The following is a 26,228-nucleotide window of genomic DNA, read 5'->3' as shown; positions in this document are numbered from 1 at the left end:
TTTTATATCTTCCTTTCAGACGTGAAAGTGGTAACATTACTTTTCATTGTCTTACTGTTTTGTTGTTCTTACTGTCAGTTTTTAAAATCTTAGTTTGCAGGCAGCGTTACGAGCAGACCCGAAGGACTTCAATTGTTGGGAGTCGTTAGGAGAGGCTTACCTTAGCAGAGGTGGTTATACAACAGCCCTGAAATCCTTCACAAAAGCCAGCGAGCTGAACCCAGAATCCACGTACAGCGTGTTTAAGGTCGCAGCAATCCAGCAGGTCCTCGGCAAGTACAAGGAGGCCGTTGCTCAGTACCAGCTGATCATTAAAAAGAAAGAGGATTATGTGCCTGCTTTGAAAGGTAGTTTCCGTCCCGTAGTTTCTTTAACTTGTGATACTTAAGTATACGATCTTTGAGTAAATTTCCTAAACACATTGAGTAACTAGAAAAAGATTTCTTTAATCAATAGCCAGTGTCCTGCCTGAGCCTCCTCTTGCTTGTTATATCGATTTGAGTAGAGGAAGAGCAAACTAACTCCATTACAGCGAAGGAGTCATAAGATACTCATTCTGTCTTTAGACAGGTGGCATGGCAACTTGTCGACTTTGAAACAAGCTTTCCCCAGATTCAGTATTTGACACTTAATTCACTGTGTCCTTAGGAAATCAATATTTTTAGTTTTCTTTTTTACTTTATTTGTTTACTTATTTATTTATTTACTGGCTCTTTGGGTCACACCTAGCAGTGCTCAGGGGTTCTTCCTAGCTCTGCACTCAAGAATTACTGCTGACAGTGCTCAAGGGACCACGTGAGCCAGAGCGACAGTTCAGTAGGCTGGAGCCTTGTGTTCCGTCTCAGTACCACTGGAGCAAACTCCTGAGCGCAGAGCCAGGAGTGGCCCCTGAGCACCACTGGGTGTGGCTTCTGCTGCCCTGCCTACCCCTTCCCTGCCCCCCAAAAACTGCCTTATTTCACAACAGTTATAAGTAGTACATGATAGAGTTACATTGAGGTGACACCCCTATTTTCAAAGCCAAGGTTTTAACAGTAGTTGTTAGTCCAAAGTCAGTTCCATAGTTTTTGTTTGTTTGTTTTTGTAAATCACCTTTAGTGTATATTTACTAAAATAGAACTTGCCATTTGATTCTTTACTAAATATATCCAGGACTGTGCTTAAAATTAATATTTGTAAAATAATTGTTTGTTTTCTATAATGTGATACCAGTAAACTCAGAAGTTCATGTCAAACCTTTTTAACCTGTCTGCAAATTTCCCTCTTTAGGCTTAGGCGAATGCCATCTCATGATGGCAAAAGCAGCTCTCGTGGATTATCTTGATGGGAAAGCTGTGGACTATATAGAGAGAGCCCTGGAATATTTTACTTGGTTGGTATCATTTCATTCTTAGTTTTCATTGCTTTTCTGTGTCAGAGATAGCAGTCGTTAAAAATACCAGACATGAAGGGCAAGAGACCAACCAGTTAATTCTGTAACATATGTGTGATATTAATTTTGCGCTGGACACCAGCAGTTTCTTGTTCTTGGTCATAGCAGACATTCTGGGCTTGGGCTAGGCTAGCATTGGCTTAGGGTGTTGGTTAGGGTTAGCATTAGGATTAGCATTAAGGTTTTTCTGTTAGGGTTATGGTTTAAATGGGGGCGGAGCGATAGCACAGTGGGTAGGGCGTTTACCTTGCACACGGCTGACCCAGGTTCGATTCCTAGGAGCCCGGCAAGCTACCAAGAGTATCCCACCCATACGGCAGAGCCCCATAAGGGTAACAGAAGTCACTTCATTTGATAACTTTTATTTTCATTGAATTTTCAAGGAGTTAACAGTCAAAATTGCACATTTCTCATTCTGTTGTGTTTTCTCTTTTTTATGCTGTCAATTTTGGAAACTATGTTTAGATATTTTAGGTGGAGGAACTATAAATAATCTTGTCCTTCCTTCTGATCTTCCCTGTGCTCTTTCTGTGATAGCTGCAGTAATTAATCTGATTTCTCAGGGAGATATTGGAAAATGATATTTTGGCTGGACTCCATGAATTGAAAAGGCTATGAAAAATGTTCCATCTGCTTGTCCATCTGCCGGTTACATCACTGTTTGTGATTGCTTATTATCAAGACTTGGCTTAAATAGAATTTCTCTATTTTAATTATAAGATCTCAAGAAGACAAAAATGAAATATATATCTGATATTTTTCTCAGTTTAAAAAGTAGTGTCCTTTATCTCCACAGTTAATTACTATGTTCCTCTTAAGCAGACATCCTATCTTAGTTGTTTTAATAAAGGTGGGTTTACACATTTTTATATTTCAGTATTGTTGATCTCGAAGAGTAGAATTTCTTTGGACCACCATATGTATTTGAGATGCAATGTATTTATTAGTCTTCATTTTTTGACTTGAGGCAAGATCTAGAAGCAAAAACAAGAGTTTACAGTAGTCAGCTATAAGAGAATTATTCATTTTATTGGCTGTTATTATTTAATCAAACATGAACATAGTTTTTAAAAAAATCAGTATTAAAGCTTAACTGACCCTGAAACATTTATTGAATTTATTTATGCGATTTCTACTCCTTCAAACAAAAATGATGAGGAGCACTGAAAGAATTTTTGCAGAATTTCTTGCCTACAACTTCAAGAGTAATTCCTCTTTCCTCCCTATAATTTTAGGAGGGAATAAGATGTAATTGGGTTTGAATGTATTTAGTAATATATTCTTTGCACTTAATTAAGGAAGTAGTTTCTTATTGTGGTTGCATGTATAAGTTTTCTGTTTTAATTATCAGCAGTAATGAGGGAGAGTAAGTTCCATACTTACTGAAAATAATTTATAAGAAGCACATTTTCTTTTCTTTCTTTTTTTCTTGTTTAGGGCTCTGCAGCATCGAGCTGATGTGTCTTGTCTCTGGAAGCTGATTGGGGATGCTTGTACCAGCCTGCATGCCGTCTCACCAGCAAAAGTGAATGTCAGTGTTTTAGGAGTTCTTCTAGGCCAGAAAGAAGGAAAACAAGTGTTAAACAAAAATGAACTCCTCCATCTTGGAGGAAGGTAATTACAAAGATTGTCAGTTTGCAACATTCAGATTGAATTAGAGCATTATAACAAGATATGACATTCACTTTTATGTTTCCCTAGGTGTTATGGCCGTGCATTAAAATTGATGTCGACATCTAACACATGGTGTGATCTTGGAATTAATTATTATCGCCAAGTACAGCATCTTGCAGAATCAGGCAGCAATGGGAATGATCTCAATGAGTTGTTGGAGAAATCTCTACATGTATGTTTTCTCTAAATTTTCTATAAACTTTTAAGCAAAAACTAATGCTTTTCTGAATGATGTTTTGATGATATAAATACTGTGTACACTTGGATTATATAAGTACTGGTTCGCATAAACCACATCTCTATTGATGAATACTGATATTCCATCTTATTTTATTTTTCAGTGTCTGAAAAAGGCAGTGCGGCTCGACAGTAGTAACCATTTATACTGGAATGCTCTTGGTGTGGTTTCATGTTATAGTGGTAAGAACTGAGTACTACTTTGTTTTAGAAGATTGTGGGCTCAGATAATAAGGTTCAGTTTCATCAACTTTTTATTTTTTTTCAGGAATTAAAAATTATGCCCTTGCTCAGCATTGTTTCATCAAATCAATCCAGTCAGAACAAATTGTGAGTATTCTATATATTTTTTGAGAATAGAACTTCAAAATTTAGTATTAATAATTCTGAGACTTCTATGTAGCTAAAGGATCTGATTTCCTCTCTTCCTCTCCTCTTCTTCCTTCCCTCCTATATTTCCCTTTCCCTCCCTTCCTCCCTTCCTTCCTCTCTCCCTTCCTTCTTCCCTTTCTTCCTTCCTTCCTTCCTTCCTCCCGAGTACCCTCCCTCAAACCTCCCTCTCTGGGGCCAGAGCGATAGCACAGCCGGTAGGGCGTTTGCCTTGCACGCGGCCGACCCGGGTTCGATCCCCGGCATCCCATATGGTCCCCCAAGCACTGCCAGGAGTAATTCCTGAATGCAAAGCCAGGAGTAACCCCTGAGCATTGCTGGGTGTGACCCAAAAAGCAAAAAAACAAAACAAAAACAAAACAAAACAAAACAAAAAACCTCCCTCTCAAACTTCCCTCCCTCCCTTCAGTACTCTCTAACTGGGCAGTGAGGGTGCCCAGCTCCTTGAGCCCTGCAACACTAGGGATTCCCCAGACCATCCTGGCACTACTTGGAGGCTAATATATATACTATTACATGTATGTGTATTTTTTTGTATATTTATATATATGTTATATATGTATATATATATTTTTTAATTTAGAATGCTGTTGCATGGACCAACTTGGGAGTTTTATATCTTGCAAATGAAAACATTGAGGTAAGTTGGGGATTATATTAAGAATAAAGAACATTATATGAATTCTTCGTAGTGGCTCAAGTTCTTATAGAGAAAGATTTTGAACATTGCTATCAGTTGGTGCGTAATGAGCATTGTTTTTCATTTATTTTTCTTTCCACGCCATTCAAAAAACTTGTTTTTAGAATTATATTGACTTTTATTTAGAGATTAGAATAATTCTGCTCTGAGTCCTTTGGGTGTTTTGGTTTGGCTGGCGTGCAACCCTTCCCACTATACTTGCTCTCCAGCCCCCGTCCAAAGGATGATATTAACTCTCATCCTTTTAAAATAGCTTCTGTAATAGCTTCAGAGTTACATTAAGTCACTGCCACAGGCTTTAGTAAATTGTGCATACAAAGAAGGACAGTGAGAATTTGGATCTTACTATATTTGCAAACATCTATTTTTTAATTTCTACAAAAAAGCCTTAGCTAATCAACTGTGAGTGTGGCATGACACAGCTGTTTCCCCTGACATTCCTCCCATGTATATAGTACTGAGGAAACTAGGTAAAGGAGCATAGAAGAATATTATTTTTTGGAGCAGAGGGAAAAAAACCTAAGGTTTCCAAGTGATGGTTTTTAAAATTTCCTGAGTATTTAGTGCAGGTTCAGTGGTGACTTCTGTTTGCCGCCCAGTATCTGACACATGTCTAATAGTTCATTAGTTATTAGTTCTTTAGGGCCACACCTGTCAGTGTTCAGGGCTTACTCCTGACTCTCCACAGGGATCACTTCTGGTGGGGCTCGGAGGACTAGTTGGGGTGTTGAGGATCCAACCTGGGTGGGCCTGGCAGTGCTCGGAGGACCATATGGTATGCCAGGGATTGAACCCCGGTGGGAAATATGCAAGGCAAGTGCCCTGCCCTGTACTATTTATTGCTCCAGTACAAACCCTGTAATGTTCTAAGACTATGTAGTTTAAAAAAAGTTTTAAAAAGTTTAAAAAAAGTTTAAAAAACTTTTAAACATTACTAATTATTTTTAAATGGTAGGGTTTTTAGTGTATATGTACTCGTATTAATAGGGTTGGTTGACTTTTAAAATTCTTCTACTTTATGCCTTTTAAATAGAAGGAATATAATATAGTAAGATTATAAGGTGACTTGATGTGATATTTGTCCTTTTTCCTAGCAAGCTCATGAAGCTTTCAAAATGGCTCAGTCCCTTGATCCATCTTATTTAATGTGCTGGATTGGACAGGTAAGATATACAATACAGAGTTCTTTACAAACCTACTGCTGTAGAAAACGTAGTCATATAAATTATTTAAATAACCTATTACTATAACTAACAATGATAATAATAGTTGAGGACTTAATTTGAGCTGGGCCCTTTGTGTTTGCTTAGTTAACCTTTTATCAGATGGTTCTGGTAGTTACAGTCTATAGATGTGGAAATTAAAGTTAAGATTACTGAATATCAAGGCCTCACACCTTATAAAGATTGAGCTTTGCTCTGAGAACTTTGAACCCTATCATTCTGGCGTTGCAATGCTTTTAAAAATCTGTTATCTAAAGTATAATATTTACATCATTATATAAAGGAGAAAAAAGAAGTACATTTAAAGATACCGTTTTGATTAATGTGTTTTCTTGGTTTCTGTAAAATCCTCCCATTTGCTTTCACACTTGTTTACTTGCTTGCTTTTGTGTTTTTCAACTCATTGGTTCTTCTTTCTTTTTTTTTTTTTTCTTTTTGGGTCACATCTGGCGATGCTCAGGGGTTACTCCTGGCTCTGCACTCAGGAATTACTCCTGGAGGTGCTCAGGGGACCATATGGGATCGAACCTGGGCCGGCCGAGTACAAGGCAAACGCCCTACCCACTGTGTTATCGCTCCAACCCAACTCATTGCCTCTTTGCCTACAGAATTTCAACACTTGGGCCTCACATCTTTGCATGCAGTAGGCTTCCCCACTCCATCGCCAGTGGGCTGAGCTTGGCTTCCCCTCCCCTTCTCTGGAGACCTCTCTAGTTTCCATGGAGTCTCGGAATGAGTTTTGTTGTTTCTTGCCCTTTTCTTTTTCAGTCCTATCCCGAATAAGTGAAACCAACTAAACTTTCACTTTTTTTTGGCACATAATTTCTGTAAAGTCAAATGCGTAGGTACAATAGTGAGGTGGGTTTTTTGTTTTTTTCTTTAATTGAATCATCATGAGTTGCAGTGTTGTTCATGATTGGATTTTAGTCAATGTTCCATCACCTGTCCCTTCACCAGAGTGAGTTCACAATGTGGCCGGTGCGTGACATGTGTGTTCGGTGGCTGAGAGCTGCCTCCCCGGCTCCCCAACAGATGGGGACCATAGACTGATGATCAGAATGGCCCATTTGATGCAGAGTTGCTTGCATACTTACAGAACATCTGAAGAGGGTTGAGGTATAGGACTGTACATAGGTGTGATTGACCGTTTGTTTACATAGGGAAAGCGTTTCGGCAGAGGCAATTCTTTTTCGGGGATTAACTCAGGGAGACTCGAGGGAAATCTATATTGCTTTTCTCTTTCCCATTAGTTTTACACTAAACAAGTTTTCTTCTTATTAATACTTGCAGTTATTTGAATAAACACAGTAAGAGATACAGGTTCCAAAACTTAGTTCTCTGGGCTCTGAGGACAAGCAGGGCTTTGCTGTAAGTCCCAGACTGAGTCCTCAGTCTGGTCCAGCTTGTCCTTCCCTATGGGTGTCCTGTCTCTTAGGTCATAACAGTTTGCATCAAGACCATGCATTTGTGCTTTCTAGACTGTCCCTTTTTTTTTTTTTAATTATTAGTGAATCACCTTGAGGTACAGTTACAGACTTACAAACTTCCGTGCTTATATTTCAGTCATACAGTGGTGGTCAAGTATCCATCCCTCCACCAGTGCCCATTTTCCACCATCAGTGGTCCCAGCATCCCTCCCACCATCCACAACCCACTCCCCCTCCCCCTCCCCCACCTCTTGGCAGGGCGTTCCCTTTTGTTCTCTCTCATTTTGGGTGTTGTGGTCTTCAATAGAGGTATTGAGTGGCCATCATGTTCGGTCTATAGTCTGCTTTCAGGGTGCTTCTCCCATCCTGAGTGGATCCTCCTAGCACCATTTACTTGGTGATCCCTTTTCAACTGAACTGCCTTTTCCCCCCAGTATGTAAGGCCAGCTTCTAAGCTGTGGAGTAATCCTCCCAGTACTTATCTTTAATAATCTTGGGTGTTAGTCTCTCATTCTGTTACTTTATATTCCACAAATGAGTGCAGTTTTTCTATGTCGGTCCCTCTCTTTCTGACTCATTTTACTTAACATGATACTTTCAATGTTGACCCATCTATATTAGAATTTCATGACTTCATCTTTTCTAACAGCTGCATAGTATTCCATTGTGTATTTGTACCAGTTTCTTTTTTTAAAATTTAATTTAATTTAATTTAAAAAAATTTTTTAATTAATGAATCACCATGAGGGTACAGTAACAGATTTACATTTTCGTATTTGTGTTTCCCTCATACAATGTTCGAACACCCATCTCTCTACCAGTGTCCATTCTCCACCACCAGTGAACCCAGTATCCCTTCTACCCCCCCCAATCCCATCCCTCCCACTTCACCCTCCTAACCCCCGCCTCTGTGGCAGGGCATTCCCTTTTGTTCTCTCTCTCCTTTTGGGTGTTGTGGTCTATAATAGGGGTATTGAGTGGCCATCGTGTTCAATCTATAGTCTACTTTCAGCACGCATCTCCCCTCCCAAGCGGGTCCTCCAGCCACAGTTTACTTGATGTTCCCTTCTCTATCTGAACTGCCTTTTCCCCCAGCATGTAAGGCCAGCTTCCAAGCCATGGAGCCAACCTCCTGGTACTTATTTCTACTATTCATGGGTGTTAGTCTCCTACTCTGTTATTTTACATTCCACAGATGAGTGCAATCTTTCTATGTCTGTCTCTCTCTTTCTGACTCATTTTACTTAGCATGATATTTTCCATGTTGATTCACTTATATGCAAAATTCATGACTTCATCTTTTCTAACAGCTGCATAGTATTTCATTGTATAGATGTACCGAAGTTTCTTTAACCAGTCATCTGTTCTCGGGCACTTGGGTTTTTTCCAGGTTCCGACTATTGTAAACAGTGCTGTGATGAACATATAAGTGCAGATGTCATTTCGACTATACTTTTTTGCTTCTCCAGTATATATTCCCAGAAGTGGTATTGCTGGGTCAAATGGGAGCTCAATTTCTAATCTTTTGAGAATCATCCATCCATATTGTTTTCTAAAATGACTGAACCAGTCGGCATTCTCACCAGCAGTGAAGGAGAGTCCCTTTCTCCCCACATCCACGCCAACACCGGTTGCTTTTGTTCTTTTGTATGTGGGCCATAGACTATCTCATTTTGATGCCAGATAGCTTTGATGCTCGCTTGGGGTCCATTGAAGTCCCACGGCAGGACCTCCCTTTATGTGGTGTTAGAAACTGTGGCAACTGAAGCCTGAGTCAAGTAATTATAACAGATGCCCAGGACTAGATATATTTCAGAGTCAATCAACTCCCAAATATTAGTAGCATAGCATTCATTGATGGTGTTTCTGTGTTTAAGCAAAGAATATTGCTCTGTGGTAAAATATGAAAAGGCTACAGGGGAAATAGAAAAGCAAGTAATTCACTTCAAATATAAAACCTAGAGATACAAGAAAGTTTTTGCTTATAAGTAACCAAGACTGATTTGGGGGATTTTGATGATGAGAGGTAGAACACAGAGGATACCGAATGTGCCAAGTTTATCTTTAATCTTTTTTCTGTTGCCAGTTTCCCTCTCACCAATAACCCACCCATAACCCAAAAAGTTGGACTTCCCCCCGTCCTTTCCCCCCTCCTCCCCCCTACCCCCTACCCCCCTGTCTCCCCTCACTCCCTCTGGGCATTATGGTTTTCAGTACACATTACATGTATATCCCTTTACCTTCTTTCAGCCTTCAGGTTTTGTCCAAAGCAGTCATTTCCAACTATCATTGCCATCCCGGTCCTTTCTTTGTCCTAACTGCATCCCGCTCAAACCCCGTGTGCAAACTTCCCCCTTGGACTAGTCCTCCTAGCCCTTGTTTGTTGAGGCAGGTTTAAAAAATACACATGCTGACACTCTGCCGGAGGTCTATAGAAATGGGCTATCTAGGGGAACAGGCCTCCTTTTGGGGTGGGAGGGCCTCCCAGGCAGTGCTCAGGTTGCCCAGGGCCAGTTAGGGGGCCAGTGGGAAGTTGAGTGTGAGTGTCTGTGGGTGCGGAGATGTTTGGGCCGCTGGGGCAAGCCTGCAATGTACTCAGCCGTGCTCAGGGTATTGGGGGGTCACACCCCCACATACTGACCTCACGTATGCCTCTTTTATGAAAATGCCACCCAGGTAATCCTCAGGGGATCCTGAGGCCAAGAATAGTATCTCAGACAAATGTTACAGCAGAGGATGAGAGGGAAAAGAAAGGTAATAGAGCTTCATCAATGTCACGAGCAATTTATGAGGACGTTTCTGCTCCTGCCTGATTGCAAAACCATTCACAAAGTATTCATTGGCTTAAGGGCCAATTTTGCTAGTTTTGATTTTTTTTGGGCTACACCCAGCTCAGGGGTTACTCTTGGCTTTGCACTCAGGGATCACTCCTGGAGGTGCTCAGGGAACCATGTGGGATGCTGAGGGCGAACTCTGGCGGTTGGCGGTGTGCAAGCAAATGTCCTTTATCTGCTGTACTGTTGCTCGAGCCCCTTCAAGGGCCTGTTTTCTGTCAGTCTGGTGCTGGAAGTCAGGGGACTGTGCCAGCAACTGCAAAAGAAGTTAGCTTTGCTTTTAAGTTGAGCTTATTAATCTTTGAGTTTTAGGTTTTACTTAATGTTTTCATATGAAACATACTAAGTAGATTCTTTTTCCCTCTTTTTTTTAAGGCTCTTATTGCAGAAACAGTTGGAAGTTATGACACTATGGACCTTTTCAGGCACACTACAGAACTCAGTATGCATGTAAGAATTTCAGCATTATTGGGTATTCATTAATGAGTAAAGCATTGACTCTGTGTGTGTGTGTGTGTGTGTGTGTGTGTGTGTGTGTGTGTGTGTGTGTGTGTGTGTGTGTTTGGACTACACTAGGCAGTGTTCAGGACTTTCTCCTGACTCTGTGCTCAGAGCTCGTTTCTGGAGGACTCAGGGGTGCTGGGGATCGAACTTGGGTCAGTCTCACGCAGGTCAAATTCTCTGCCTGCTGTACTATTGCTCTGGCCCTGCTGTAAAGTGTTAGTTTTGTTTTGTCTTTTTTTTTTTTTTTGCTTTTTGGTTCACACCGGCGATGCTCAGGGGTTACTCCTGGCTCTGCACTCAGGAATTACTCCTGGTAGTGCTCGGGGGACCATATGAGATGCTGGGAATCGAACCCAGGTCAGCTGTGTGCAAGGCAAACGCCTTACCTGCTGTGCTATTGCTCCAGCCCCAAAGTGTTAATTTTGTTGATAAAATAATTATTATAATTATTAATGACAGCCGTTGTTTCTACTATTTACTCTTTCTTAGAACAGAAAGATATTTTTAGTTAAGGAAGTCCTCATATTCATCTTCTTTTGAGAAAGGTTGAAAAAATAACACTGGGATTTAATTAGATGTGCAGTACTCATATAGAATGGAACTAGGCTGTAGAAGAAATGAGCATAAGATAAGTAATAGACTTAGGTAATCTGGATAAAGAAGAAAGTATTTTATAATTCTTCTGTTTGGTAAAAATTAGTTTAATCTGTGAGAATGGTGCTGAAAAGACAAAAATCAACCCATCAGTTTGAAGCTGTTTTCTGTGTCTTATTTTCTCCCACTTGTTTCTTCTGCTTGAGATTGGAGCAAGTGATTTGAATATATTCTTAGCTGTGTAGTATCAGAGAGACTCTTCATTTAAAGGTGCTTAATCACTGATGTATTTGCTGTATTGAAGTGCATCGTTTCATCCCTTAATGTTTATTGACAGATTCATTCCCCTGTGTATACTTGTTGTCTCTGGCTTGTTTTTAAAGACCGAGGGAGCAATAGGTTATGCCTACTGGGTCTGTACGACACTGCAGGATAAAAGCAACAGAGAGACAGAGCTGTACCGCTACAACATCCTCCAGATGAATGCTGCTCCAGCAGCGCAAGTAGTTTTGAGCAAATACGTAGGTAAGCTACTTGTGTAAAATGATACGAAGAATTAACTGTTAAATGATTAAAGAATTAACTGTTGAAATGATTTAAAAAAAATTGTTTTATTTCAAGTTAAAATGGAATTTGCCTTCTCTTCCCCCAGTGACTAAGCAACCTACTTTTTTTTTTTTCTTTTTGGGTCACACCCAGCAATGCTCAGAGGTTGCTCCTGGCTCTGCACTCAGGAATTACTCCTGGTGATGCTTGGGGGGACCATACGGGATGCCGGGGATTGAACCTGGGTCATCCGAGTGCAAGGCAAATGCCCTACCCGCTGTGCTATTGCTTCGGCCCCAAGCAACCTACTTCTTTTTTTTTTTTTTTCTTTTTGGGTCACACCCAGCATTGCACAGGGGTTACTCCTGGCTCATGCACTCAGGAATTACTCCTGGCAGTGCTCAGGGGACCATATGGGATGCTGGGAATTGAACCCGGATCGGCTGCATGCAAGGCAAACGCCCTACCTGCTGTGCTATCGCTCCAGCCCCCGCAACCTACTTCTTAAACTTGGTAAGATTGAGTGATGAGGGGCTGTAGCGATAGCATAGCAGATAGGGCGTTTGCCTTGCATGCAGCCGACTGGGGTTCGATTCTCAGCTTCCTGTATGGTCCCCTGAGCACCACCAAGAGTAATTCCTGAGTGCAGAGTCAGGAGTAACCCCTGTGCATCGTTGGGTGTGACCCAACCAACAAGCAAAAAAGAAAAAGATTTGAGTGATGAAAGTTGTTACCATTTAAAGTCAGAGAGAAGCATTTTAGAGCCTGGTAATGGGTGGAGTAGCTGCTCTTCTGACTTGACTGTTTACTTTCTTTGTAGTTTTATGCTCAGTGTGTTACTTCCCTTAACTTCTTTTTCCTTGTGGAAAATAGAAATAACACTTGGGCCAGACTGATAGTACAGTGGGGTGGGTGTTTGTCTTGTACTTACCAATCCAGGTTCCATCCCTTATACCCCATGTGGTTTCCAGGCACTGCCAGGAGTAACCCCTCAGCATCGCTGGGTGTGGCCTAAGAGCAAAAAGAAACCGACAAATGAAATAACAATACTTTGGCTACCTGAGAATTGAATATAATAATCTGCTTTATGTCATAAACTCAGTGCTTTACACCTCCCCCTTTGCCAAATGAGTTTTCTTCAATATTCTAGAAAAATATTGTGTAGGCTTAAGAAAAGAACAGAGTCACTGTCACTGTCATCCTGTTGCTCATCTATTTGCTTGAGCGGGCACCAGTAACGTTTCCATTGTGAGACTTGTTGTTACTGTTTTTGGCATATTGAATACGCCATGGGGAGCTTCTCAGACTGCCATGTGGGCGAGATACTCTCTGTAGCTTGCCGGGCTCTCCAAGAGGGGTGGAGGAATCGAACCTGGTCTGCCGCATGTAAGGCAAATGCCCTACCCACTGCACTATCGCTCCAGCCCAAGAAAAGAATGGAGTAAAGAAGTTTATTAACCATCCAATTTCTTCCTTAGTAAAGCTATCGTTGGATTTTAATCTCTGCATATGTAATATGATGAAATCTTGGACATATTAAATTGAATTTTAGTTTTCTCATTTGAGTGAAATTATCTGAATGAACGCGTGTTTTCAGTGAGATGATTGTAACAGTATTATGCAGAATACCTGGCATATACTTCATGCTCCAGAAATGTTAGTTTCATTAAAATTTTATTCATGCCTTTGTATGGAGTTGAAAGAAGTATGGATTTGAAGAAGCAAGAAGCAATATTGACAGCTGGATAAATGAAGAAACAGCTAAACTGAGATGCGGGGGGACAGACTCTGGAGGGCTGCAACACTGTTCTGCATTGAGTTCTGAACACTTGGTGTTGATTTGTATACTTGAGCACATCGGGACCTTAACACGTGCAGCATGTTGAAATGAATGACTAGGAGCTGGGGAGATAACGCTGACCCCACAGCACTGCCTGGTCCTGATGGCCACTGAAATCAGCCTGTGTGACCTCCAGGCACCACTGAACAGAGCAGCACTACAGCACGAGGCCCACATCACGGGGCTAAGAGTGACCCTCAGGCTTCTGAGCACTGCTGGGGAGCACTCCCACATCCCATAACAAATGAATACCTAGAACCTTTTTTTTTTTTTTGGTTCACATCCAGCGATGCTCAGGGGTTACTCCTGGCTTTGCACTCAGGAGTTACTCCTGGTGGTGCTTGGGGGACCATATGGGATGCCGGAGATCGAACCCGGATCGTGCAAGGCAAACACCCTACCCACTGTGCTATTGCTCTGGCCTCAATACCTAGAACCTTTAAGAAGGTGTATGATCAAATTGTATTGATAGGTTTCCTTACAAAATGGGTAACATCTGTAAAGGGTTTATATGAAGACTCAAATCTGAGCCGTAGAGATAGTAACCGTGGTAGCGTGTTTGTCTTGCACATGGCCGACCAGAGTTCGATCCCTGGCATCCCATATCATCCCCCAGCAACACCAGGAGTAATTCCCGAGTGCAGAGCCAGGAGTAAGCCTTGAGCAAACCAACCCTGCCAACCTCTCCCCTCCCCTACACACACACACACACACACACACACACACACAAACACACAATCAAATCCTTAACTGTCTACAAATATAAGACATCTAGGACAATGAGCACGTTATGTCCTTGCAGGTATGCAGAATAAGATTTTTAACCATATAATGAGCCATATCATATACCCATTTAACAAATCCAGGTATACATGCTTAGCCAAAAAAAAAGGCTTGCAAATTAGGGGAAGGGCAAGAGAGTATTTGGCAGCTTCTCATTCTGCCAACTGCAAAAGGCACATTCAGTTTAACTGTTTTGGTGATCCTCTCCTTGTTCATGACTTTAGGATTTTTCAGGAACAACTGACTGATTTTCATCTAATGCTTTGAATGTTAAACCTAATTAAACATCTCATAGCATATGATTACACTCTACTCAGTTAAACAACTGGAGGGATTTTGAAGGCTCACTTCTAAACACTACTTTTAAGTAGGTCTGACATGTTTCTTCTTTTGTGCATTAGTAGATATGTGATGTTTCTGACATTAAAATTTTAGAATACTGAATTTCTTACTCTAGTGTACAATCCTAATTTAATTAATGAAAACCCCACAGAAATTGTAACAGAAATTGTAAATTGTTGATAAATTTAATTACTAGAACCCCTGATTAGCCAAAGGATGAATTTCTTTATAAATGTCACAACTAGGTGAGCCACAGTTTCAAATTATTATATCTTTGGGATAAGAACATTTGAGTGTCAGTATGCAAGTAGGAAAGATCCATAACTGTAAACATTAAATAATTTAAGTTATAAAATGATTATTGATAATTTGTAATCAAAAACTATTCTTGGGGCTGGAGTGATAGCACAGCAGGTTGGGTGTTTGCCTTGCATGAGGCCGACCCGGGTTCGATTCCCAGCATCCCATATGGTCCCCTGAGCACTGCCAGGGGTAATTCCTGAGTGCAGAGCCAGGAGTAACCCCTATGCATCGCCAGGTGTGACCCAAAAAAAAGCAAAGAAAAAAAAAACCTATTCTTATAATGCCAACAATTGCAGTAGATAATCTGGGAGTGGACATTGAGAAACTGAAAACAAACCTAATGTTTTATAAATGTAACCAGGATGCACATATTAAGAAATTTTATTTTTGTATTTCCAGAGAGAATTCCGAATTATGCTCCAGCTTTCACAATGTTGGGTTACTTAAGTGAGCACCTGCAGCTGAAAAAGGAGGCAGCCAGCGCATACCACAGGTGAGCTCTGCAGGGCCTTATATAACCTCGGGTAAGTTCTTCCTAGGCCTTGCTCTTTGGTTGGCTTTTTAAAGCTTAGTCTCAGTTTCATGAAGATATTAAATAAATGTTCTGGTTTCTTTCCTGACTCTTTTGGTAATTTTTTTAATTATTATATCTTTGAAGAAGAAGAAAAGAAATGAGGTTTCAGATTTTCAGCTCTGTTTGTATATTGTTGCTTATCCCAGAACGAGAGCGAGAGAGAGAGAGAGAGAGAGAGAGAGAGAGAGAGAGAGAGGGAGGGAGGGAGAGGGAGAGAGAGAGAGAGGGAGAGAGAGAAAGAAAGAGAGAGAGAGGGACGGAGAGGGAGAGGGAGAGGGAGAGAGAGGGAGAGAGAGGGAGGGAGAGAGAGATAGAAAAAGAGAGAGAGAACAAATTTTAAAATCCCTTCAGCTTTATTTAGACTTCCTGTGGGTTTATTAAATATATATGTTCATTGGGGAGAAATTAGAACATTATGATATATTTGAGTCACTTTAGTATCTATGTGCCAAGAAGTAATCTTGACATTAGCAGTTGAGCAATGAATTAACCAAACATTGACCCATTCTGTGGGGCGCCTGTTCCGGTGGGTGAGACCCGAGAAGTTAATAATGCGTGTGATGGCCCTAATCACTAAGAAGGAAAATCAGAGTAGGCCAGAGAGCCGAGAATAAGGCGGGTGTGGAACTCCCATAGGCTGAAGAGTAGGTTTATGAAGGAGGCAGTTTATTCCGTATTGAGTGAGGTGAACCCAGAATTGATGTAGTTTTTCAGTTAGAACATTCCCGTCAGAAGGAACAGTAAGAACAAGTACTATGAAATATGAGTGAATTTGACGTATCGAAGAAATACAAAGAACAGTATATTTGAGGGGAATGCCGGCCGGGAGAGTCATGGAGAATGCAGCTGATTTGAAGTTGTTTTTTTTTTTCTCTGCATATTAGTTGATTTGGAATAAGAAAGTAACCTTTGATCTTGTGAGCACTAGTTGAAGTCTTTTGACCTAATTGCCTATCCTCTGAGCCTATCTAGTGTTCTAAGTCTTAAGAAGGGAAATCCCTGCTTCTCTTCTTTCTGGTTTGGGTTTTGATTTGGGGCTGTACTTGGCGGTGCTTGGCGGTTATTCATTCTTCCTTGATGAATCTCGACTTATGTTTTCTAACAAGTACTTGAAACTTGAAGGCATGTATTAACTTTAACCAGAGGCATAGTTTTTAACATAATGTCATTTAGCCGCCTTTGACTGAGTCTTTGCTTTTCATGTAACATGATGGGTATTATGGATATTACACACTTTTTTTTTTTGGCTATTTCTCCCTGTCTTATCTTTAAACAGAAGAGGGGGAAAAGCAAAAATTTTACTGACGTTCCAAATTTGTTTAATTTTTGACATTTTTCTGCTAGCCCAAAGAGAACTGAGATAGAAATAAGGTGTGTGAGTGACTTTTGGGTCACACCTGGCAATGTTCAGGGTTACTCCTGACAGCACTCAGGAATTACTCCTGGGATTGCTCAGGAGACCATATGAGATGCTGGGGATTGAACCCAGGTTGGCCCCATGCAAGGCAAATGCTCTGCCTGCTGTACTATTGCTCTGGCCCCAGAGGTTCCTTTATTAAACTAACTATCCTCCTCATTTAAAATCCATATGATAGCTTTAGAAGTCAGGATTCTTACTTTCAAATCCTATTTTCTTGCTCTGTAGAGGAATAACATGACTTGTTCAACAGACACGAATCTGAAATGAACAAATATGAGTACAACAGAGTAGGATTTCCAGTGTAAGCAAAAAAAAAAGTGTTTTTAATCACTATAATAAACTGAAGGTTAAAAAAATAAAATCAGGGGCTGGAGTGATAGCACAGCGGGTAGGGCGTTTTCCTTGCACTCGGCCAACCTGGGTTCGAATCGCAGCATCCCATATGGTCCCCTGAGCACCGCCAGGGGTAATTCCTGAGTGCATGAGCCAGGAATGACCCCTGTGCATTGCCGGGTGTGACCCAAAAAGCAAAAAAAAAAAAAAAAAAAAAAAACTTAAATGTTAATTATCTTTGTGGAATCAACTTAATAAATATGAATATGATATTGTAGTAATTTAATAATTATTATAGAGTAGTTTTAAAAAATCATTAGAATTAGGTGAAGCACACAGCGGTGCTCAGCAGTGAAGCTCTCCCTTGAATGCATGAGTGTGTGAACTCAGTCCTGGGTCTACCCTTCCTTGCAGATGGGTCCCTGCACAGTCACCGTAGCCCAGGGCCGCAGAGCCCACAAGGTGTATCTCCTGTGCAAGCACTATGACCAGGTGCACACCTGGCCCGCCTCCTCCTCCCCTGCCCCCAAATATTCGCACAAAGCCACACAGTAGTGCGAAGGCTAGAAGGAAAATATGATTTCACTCGGAAAAGTGTAGACACTCGTGACTTTTTTTTTTTTTAATTCTTTTATTGATTCACCATGTGGAAAGTTACAAAGCTTTCAGGTTAAAGTCTCAGTTATACAATGCTCAAACACCCATCCCTTCACCAGTGCACATATTCCACCACCAAGAATCGTGACTTTTCTTTTTCAGGGCCATGTTGTTGTTGCAGACTGCGGAGGACCAAGATACGTATAATGTTGCAGTAAGAAATTATGGCAGGCTGTTATGGTAAAGTGTTCTTTCCCTTCAGTCTCGTCAGTTTATTAGTGTGTGTGTGTGTGTGTGTGTGTGTGTGTGTGTGTGTGTGTGTAGGGTGGGGTGCTGAAGAGAGACCTTGGGGAAGTGATCGATGGCTATTGATCCTGGGAGCAGAACAGTAAAGTAGCATTACAGGTATGAAGCAATAATATGGAAATGCTTGTAAACCATATTATATCAATAATTTTTTTCTTTGTTTTTTTTTTGGGGGGGGGCCACATCCAGCAGTGCTCAGAGCTTATTCCTGGCTCTGCACTCAGGGATCACTTTCAGTTGGCTCAGGAAACCATATCGGGGGCCAGGGATTAAACCTGGGTCGGCCACTTGAAAGGCAGGTGCCCACTGTACTATGACTGTAGCACTGTAGCACTGTTGCACTGTTGTCCCGTTGTTCATTGATTTACTTGAGTGAGCGCCAGTAATGTCTCCATTGTGAGACTTGTTGTTACTAGTTTTGGCATATCAAATATGCCACGGGTAGCTTGCCAGGCTCTGCTGTGAGGGCGGGATACTCTTGGTGCTGGACTCTCTGAGAGGGACAGAAGAATCAAACTCGGGTCAGCAGTGTGCAAGGCAAACGCCCTACCTGCTGTACCCGCTGTGCTATCGCTCCAGTCCTAGTACTGTTATTGTATCCTCCAAAATAAAAGTTTTTTAAGAATCAGACTCATCTCTTTGTTGTTTTATTTTTTTGTTTTTCTTTGGGGGCTACACCCAGCAGTGCTCATTGCTTACTCCTGGCTCTGCACTCAGGGATCACTCCTGTGGGAATTGAGGGACCAAATGGGTGCTGGCAATTGAACCCAGGTTGGCCACATGCAAGGCAAGTGCCTTACCTGCTGTAACCATTGCTCTGTCCCCTGAATAGTCCTGTTTGAAACCTGTCACTAGTCCTTTGGTCTTTTGGGACTAGTGCTCTCATTATTTGAGGAGCTGTGGTACAGAGTGACTGAATCCCAGTATAACTGAATCATCTCTGTAAACTAGAAAATTTCCCTGTTTTGATTTCCCTTTTTAAGTATTGTGCTAATTGTTGAAGTACTCACAGTTTCAAGATTTTTTTGAAGTAGAAGATAGGTGTAAAAAAATGTACAGCATAAAATGCCTTGTTTTCTTTAGCTTGGTTTTTTATGTAACACAAATATTTTTGAAAAAGCCTACTATTTTTTTGTTTTTATTATAAAATAAATATGCAAGCATAAAGTAAGTAATAAAGTATGACAATATTTATAGCTTGATGATTTAACCCAAAATTATTTTTGATATTAAAAGAAGTTATGCTTTGATTCTTAGTTCCATTGGTGAATATGATAAAGCTATCCAGGCTTTTAAATCAATACCTCTTGAAGACTTAGAAGACATCATAGGCTATGCGCTGGCTTTATCTATGAAGGGTCTATATAAAGAGAGTAGCCAAGGTAAGTATTTCCAGGGCTGAGTAGAATGTAATCATGTTGAGTTTATGTACATAAAGATGTAACATTGGGATATGAGAATAGGGATTGCAGTATTCATTAAAGTCTGAATGGGTGTAGGGGCTGGAGTGATAGCACAGCAGGTAGGGCATTTGCCTTACACACAGCCGACCCAGGTTCAATTCCTAGCATCCCATATAGTCCCCTGAGCACTGCCAGGAGTAATTCCTGAGTGCAGAGCCCCAGTGGTAACTCCTGTACATTGCCGGGTGTGACCCAAAAAGCAAAAAAAAAAAAAAAAAAAAAAGTCTGAATGGGAATCAGAAGTAAGGCTGGTACTTTTGATCTTTTCCATCAATTAGTGTATCATGGTGATTAGTAGTTCTTATAATTGGGGCTCAGTATTTCTTCATTATTTAGATGAGAAAACAGATGCAAGATCACTTATGGTAGTTAGCATTCCAGGGCAGATCTTTACTAATCCTCGGTGATTAAATGTAAATTTCTGTTAGGACTTAAGCCACTATTATAGTATTTTATTGAATGCATATATTCTATACATAATATATATGCATACATATGTTTATACACGAACCCAATGTGTGCATGTGTGTGTGCACATATGCACAGCTAATTTAAGGATCTAGTGCTTGAATTTGCTGCTCTGAATTTGAGTGACATCTTAATGATTATAGGCTTCTCCTGTTGAACAGTGTTTCAGACCTCCCCTATATCATGAGGAAAGAGGTTGAGGAATGTCAGATATAATAAATTCTAATATTCAAAATCACCTGAGACAGCTAAATCAAGTTCAATTATTATAATTTTTTTCCATCTGTATAAAAAATTACAGAACAATAAAGTAATTTTAGTTAGACCTTTTTTCTTTTTTTTTCTTTATTTTTTAATAAGTGAGTCACCATGAGGGTACAGTTGCAAATTTACCCATCTTCATGCTTCTGTTTAGTTAGACCTTTTTTAAAATAGGAAAAGAAAACTCTCACAGTTTATAAGTCAGGATTTTTTTCTGTTTTTTTCCCAACTATATCTCAGCTTATGAGAAAGCCTTGTCTATTGTTGAATCAGAGCAAGACAAAGCCCATATATTGACAGCTCTGGCAATAATGGAGTATAAACAAGGAAAAATGGATGCAGCCAAGACATTGCTCTTTAAATGGTATGTATAATTGCATTAACACTTCATTGTTTTGTTTTTGGGTCACACCTGGTGGTGCCTCACGCTTACATTACAATGCCTGGTGACGCTGGGCATTGAACCCAGGTTGGCTGCATGAGAGGCAAGTGCCCTATCCATGGTACTATCTCTCTGGCCCAACATGAACCATGATCAAGTAATTAAATTCTGGTTAAAATTTTGAGCAAAATAAAATTTTGGGCAAAAAAAAAAAAGAAGTTATGTTAATAGGGAGCAGATCTATGTGGGCCTATCATCTCTTCATTTTTAACTCTGGTTCTACCTAATTTTTCAAAATCAGCATATTCTCTCTTTTTTAAAAACAAAGTAACTAATCATTAGATGTAGTAGAATCTTAATAAGATCATATTGATTTACATTTAGGTGTTGGGTGTCCAAAGAGATTTTCTTTTTCCATTTCAAAATTAACCAGGTAAATTTTGAAGTTAAAGTAAAATATACTTCAAGTTGAGTCTCCAGAAATTCATACCAGTATAAATTAATGGTCATTTCTGTAATTTTGAATAAATTAATAACTAAATGATATCTAGGATCATATGATATATTTTGAATTTTCTTTTTGAGAACATTGACTTTAATTCCTTCAAAAACAGTAGATAATTCTGGATACTGGTTATGGTGAGTGCCTTATTGTTATCTTCTGTGGTATAGTTCCTTAAGTATAGATTTATTTTATGTTTGTACTAAATTGTAGTTTACAATTACTGTAATCTACAATTACTGTGCCTGAAGATTACATTCCTGTTTTCTATCCATTAAATGTGAATAATACTCAACCATTGTTTCCATTTTATCTAACAATAACAACCACAGTGAAGGAGGGGAGGGGGGAGGATTTGATAATACTAGTTAAGAACAACTTTTGTAGTACAAGCTCTGTATTTGTCTGTTAATTATGATATTCCTGTCCCACTATATATATAGTTAGTCCTTGTCCCACTATAAAAAAGAAAAAAGTCCTTTTCTTTTTTCGTTTTGTTTTTTGTTTCAGTGGTCAAGGCTTACTCCTGGCTTTGCGCTCAGGGATCACTCCTGGCAGGCTTGGGGGACCGTATGGGAAGCCAGGGATTGAACTTGGGTTGGCCATATGCGGGGCAAACACCCTTTACGTTGTACTGTTACTCTGGTCCCTTTTCTTATATAATAAACAAGGTTTTCTCTTCTTTCTTTCTACTTTAGAAAACCAAATGAAAATTTAAAAAAGCAAAAATGGAAGCCCCTTGTTACTTCACATGAATACACCTTTCTATTGTACTTGTTTAGGTACAGAAAATGTGTTCAGAGATCCAAAATTTGCAGCTGGCTTAGAGAATCATAGATGTCAGTAAATTACTGCAGTTAGCAATGGGAAAAGTAATCCCAGCTTAGACCCTATTTGATGAATTTCATGTTACTCTATAGAAAACATTATTATTATTTGGACTGTTGATGGAAGAAAAATAATAATTCAGTCTTATCTTTGTCCTTTCCCTTTTTGGCCTTATTTATGTTGGTGGTTTCAGGCTAGGTATTTTACCTGGTATGTTTCTTTGTTTTTTTTTTTTCTCTTTTTTTGTTTTGATTTTTCTTTTTGGTCCACCTAGCGATGCTCAGGGGTTCTGCACTCCTGGCTCTGCACTCAGGAATTACCTCTGGCGGTGCTTGGGGTACCATATGAGATGCCAGGGATCGAACCTGAATAGGCCGTGTGCAAGGCAAACTCCTCTCCCACTACTGCTCCAGACTGTTTCTTTGTTTTTGATTCTCTTCATCTTTTAAACTTAATACAAGCAACTGCTCTCCTCCTTGCCTTTTGCCTTCTTTTCCTTTCTGGGATTTTTAAAATTTTATTTTTTTGTTGTTGGTTTTGTTTTTCTCTGTACTATTTTTTATTAAGGTACTGTGGCTTGCAGTACTATTAGTTTCACTTTCCATGCATAACATCTAGTACCACACCACCACCAGAGTCCCCCTTCTTTCCATGAACCCCTGTCTCACAAGTAACCTCAGTTCTGTTGTTCCCTTACTGTGTTACCTTATATCTCACATATGAGAGATTTTTTTTTGTTTTATTGTGGAAAAATAAATTATTACTGGACATTCCTCTGTATTTGGATTCATATATCTCTGAAATCTTATGACTTATGATGGATGTTTTAAAAAGTGAGTTGTTTATGGGGCTGGAGTGATAGTGCAGTGGGTAAGATGTTTGCCTTGCACATGAGTGACCTGGGTTCGATACCCGGCATTCCATATGGTCCCCCAAGCATCATCAGGGATAATTCCTGAATGCAGAGCCAGGAGTAATCTTTAAGTACCACTAGGTATGGCCCAAAAAGGAAAAAATGAACAAACAAAGAAGCACTGCACTGTTAGCACTGTTGTCCAGTTGTTCATCGATTCCAGTGGGCACCAATAACGTCTCCATTGTGAGACTTGTTGTTACTGTTTTTGGCATATTGAATAAAATGAAATGAAGTAAAAAGTAAGCTGTTTAAAATAGAGCTGTCTGTGAAAATTCATTATTTTGAGGTTTTCATCATCATCATCATCATCGTCATCATCATCATCATCATCATCCTGTTGATTGTCGAATTTCTCGATCAGTCTCAGTAACGTCTCCATTTGTCCTAGCCCTGAGATTTTAGGAACCTCTCTTTACTCGTCCTTCCCAACGATGCCACATTGGAGGCTCTTTCAGGGTCAGGGGAATGAGACCCAGCATTGTTACTGGTTTTGGCATATGAATACACCATAGGGAGTTTGTGAGGCTCTCCCATGTGGGCAGGAAATTCTCAGTAGCTTGCCAGGTTCTCCCAGAGGGAGAAGTAGGGAGCTTGGTTTTAAGTCTCTGGATGTTGGCCGTTGGTGGAATTACATGATGCCTGGGGCAGTCCCTGGGTGTGACCACCTAGCTACTGGAAAATGGGAAATTTGAGAGGAAGAGGCCCAGTCCTGATCCAAGCAGGTTTGGAGGTCTCAGCCCCGAGTCCCACACACCTGGGTTCCTCTGCTGGTTCCTTCATGCGTGAGGCTTGTCAGAACGTATGGAGAGGGGCCTTGAGCACGGCTGTGGCTAGGCCCCGGGGTCTTTGGCCACGGGAGCTCTGCTTGGGGCAGAGAGGGAAGCTGGAACCCACCCCCTCTGAGGGGCCCTGGTGAAGACAGCCAGGCACAGGGAGCAAGAGACTCTTTATTTTCTTAGATAATACAAATACTCAATTAGAACATGGTAGCTATATACAGTTTGTATTTACAAAGATCTGATTTCAGTACCACAGAGCAGTATAACAACCTTTCTTGGATTTATGAAAATCAAATATTTTAGGTGGAGATCTTTATTATTTGTATCTGCTGGAAATTTATTGAAACTTAACCGTTTAGCAAAATTATCTTAGTTGTTTGCCAAGACCTGAAGCCCACAGAGAATGATACCTATTTGTTTCTGAAACTTGGTTCTAATGGCCAGAGGTTTGGCTGCTGCTGCTGTACAAAAGGCCTTTGATGCTTCTAACTGCTTTAGCTATTCAGGAAGATTATGGCCTCTGAGTGGTAAGAGTTTGGTATTTTTACACACCCTAGAGCAAGGCTTAGTTTGGTGAATCTTTGAATCAATTTTTTTTTTTTCACTTAGTGTTGAATGTGTTTTAATGGTTGCAGGCTGCTGATTCAGGCTAATAGGCACTAAAAAAATATCTATTTACAGCTCTATTTTAAAGGAACCCACCACAGAAAGCCTTCTGGCCCTGTGTGCTCTGGGATTGGCAGCACAGGATGCTACCCTGTCAAAAGCAGCCCTTAAGGAGTTACTCAAACACAAGAAAGAGAAAGACGATGAATACCAGAGATGCCTTCTTACCTCAGCCATCTATGCACTGCAGGGCCGCAGAGTGGCTGTGCAGAGACAAGTATCTAAAGCCGTCCACAGGTAAATTCTGTTCTTCTCAATTTGCGATGTAACTTATATGTGATGAGGTTCTCTTTGACATTTGGACCATACTGACAACAGAAAATTAGGTAAGCACAAGTATACACACACACACACACACAGACACACACACGCGCGCGCGCGCACACACACACACACACGCACGCACGCACGCACGCACGCGCACATGTGTATGTGTATAGGAATCTCTGCTTGTGGCTTTCTTCTGAGATCTCTTTGTGCGTCTCTGGATCACAGCCATTGATGAACTTATACGGCACCAGAGGCAGTTTGTGGGAGTGACTGCCATGCTCCCTGAAAAATAGGGAGATGGAGGGGCTTAAATTTACCTCTTAATATTTCTAGTTGTTTTGTATTGACAAAGTGAGAGATATATTAAGCTTAAGGGGAAGTTCTTCTTGGGGACATCTTGCTATATATCCCAGACTACAGTCCTCAGGCTAGGTTAGTCTTTCTTAACACCAGCAGGGTCCTTATTCAGTCACTTCTTTTTTTGGGGTCATATCAGTTTGTTTCATGACTGTGTTCTTAGTTTATTATACATCTTATGGCACTTAACCTGTCCCTTTTCAATGCCTGGGTAGATTACAGCTTGCCATGGGTCCATCTTATCCCTTCATTGGGACCCCCCTTTTGGGGTGTTAGGAACAAAGGGAAACTGAGACTTAAGTAAATGTGATAGATGACCAGGAGTAAATATTATTTGGAGTCAGTTAACTCCCAAATTACAAAAGCATAGCATTAACTGTCTTCCTTTATCTATGCAAATAGACATTGCACTAAAATAAACTATGCAAAGAACATAAAGGAAAAAGAAAAGCAATATTTCACGTATATAAAATCCAGAGCCATTAGAAGGTTTGCCCTACGTGTTACAAGGTGTGATTTGGGGATATATGTGATTAACAGATAGGGGAAGAGGAGCATAAAGGAGAGGTTAAAGGTAAACACAGAGGATAGCGAGTATCTGGTGGAATTGGGTGTGCCTCAGGAGCACTGTGGTGGGTGTAACTCAGTAAACCTAAGCTCCCTGTGGGATGAGAAAGGACAGCTTAACGTTACTTCTTAAAATGCTTAGACCTGTAATCCAACACACACACACATTTAGAAACCAACTTGTGATTTTTATGAAATTGTGTATAGGACTAAGTAACTACACAGTATTTATCAAACAAGATAAAAAAATAAGTTTTCCCTTATTTAGGTTAAAGCCTACATCTTATTTTAGTTTAAAAGTTTTTATTTTGGAGAGTGACTTCCCAAATTGCTTTGGGGGCTACTTCCAGCCATTGTACTTGGCTAACTCAACTGAAGGGCTCAGTACTAAGGCCCAGAGGTGCGTAGCAGATCATGAGGCCACATCTAATAATGCTACGATAATACTCAGAACCTTATGCATGCAAGACATGCGCCCCTGACCCCGGACCTATCTCCTCATACCCTAAACCTTGTTTCAGTATGAAAATCCTTACTAATTGTCAAATTTTGCATTCTGTCCATTTATTACCAACAAAACTATTTTTGATGGTTGAGGAATTTTTTTAAATTTTATTTTTTATATGGTAGAACAAGTTTATTTTTAAGATTCAGAAGCCTAATTTGTAGCTAACATGTGATCTACATGTGTAAGAGAATTATATGCTTAT

The 26,228-nt window shown here is 40.3% G+C and overlaps 1 protein-coding gene across 2 annotated transcripts in view; it reads left to right on the top strand.

Annotated features, from left to right (window-relative positions):
- The window catches only part of SKIC3 (SKI3 subunit of superkiller complex), an 84,698-nt gene that overhangs the window by 31,310 nt on the left and 27,160 nt on the right, over window positions 1-26,228 (top strand). For both annotated transcript variants that reach the window (XM_055137236.1, XM_055137230.1), the window contains 15 exons: window positions 94-347; window positions 1,270-1,372; window positions 2,870-3,046; window positions 3,134-3,278; window positions 3,448-3,526; window positions 3,612-3,673; window positions 4,317-4,373; window positions 5,528-5,596; window positions 10,293-10,367; window positions 11,399-11,540; window positions 15,229-15,322; window positions 17,916-17,993; window positions 19,317-19,441; window positions 20,492-20,615; window positions 24,340-24,561. In XM_055137236.1, coding sequence (XP_054993211.1) covers window positions 94-347; window positions 1,270-1,372; window positions 2,870-3,046; window positions 3,134-3,278; window positions 3,448-3,526; window positions 3,612-3,673; window positions 4,317-4,373; window positions 5,528-5,596; window positions 10,293-10,367; window positions 11,399-11,540; window positions 15,229-15,322; window positions 17,916-17,993; window positions 19,317-19,441; window positions 20,492-20,615; window positions 24,340-24,561 — 1,806 coding nt within the window. The remainder of the gene's footprint in view (window positions 1-93; window positions 348-1,269; window positions 1,373-2,869; window positions 3,047-3,133; window positions 3,279-3,447; window positions 3,527-3,611; window positions 3,674-4,316; window positions 4,374-5,527; window positions 5,597-10,292; window positions 10,368-11,398; window positions 11,541-15,228; window positions 15,323-17,915; window positions 17,994-19,316; window positions 19,442-20,491; window positions 20,616-24,339; window positions 24,562-26,228) is intronic.

This window comes from Sorex araneus, chromosome 1, assembly GCF_027595985.1.
Source record: "Sorex araneus isolate mSorAra2 chromosome 1, mSorAra2.pri, whole genome shotgun sequence".
In the NCBI taxonomy this organism is placed as follows: Eukaryota; Metazoa; Chordata; class Mammalia; order Eulipotyphla; family Soricidae; genus Sorex; species Sorex araneus.
This window is presented reverse-complemented; position numbering and strand designations above follow the sequence as displayed.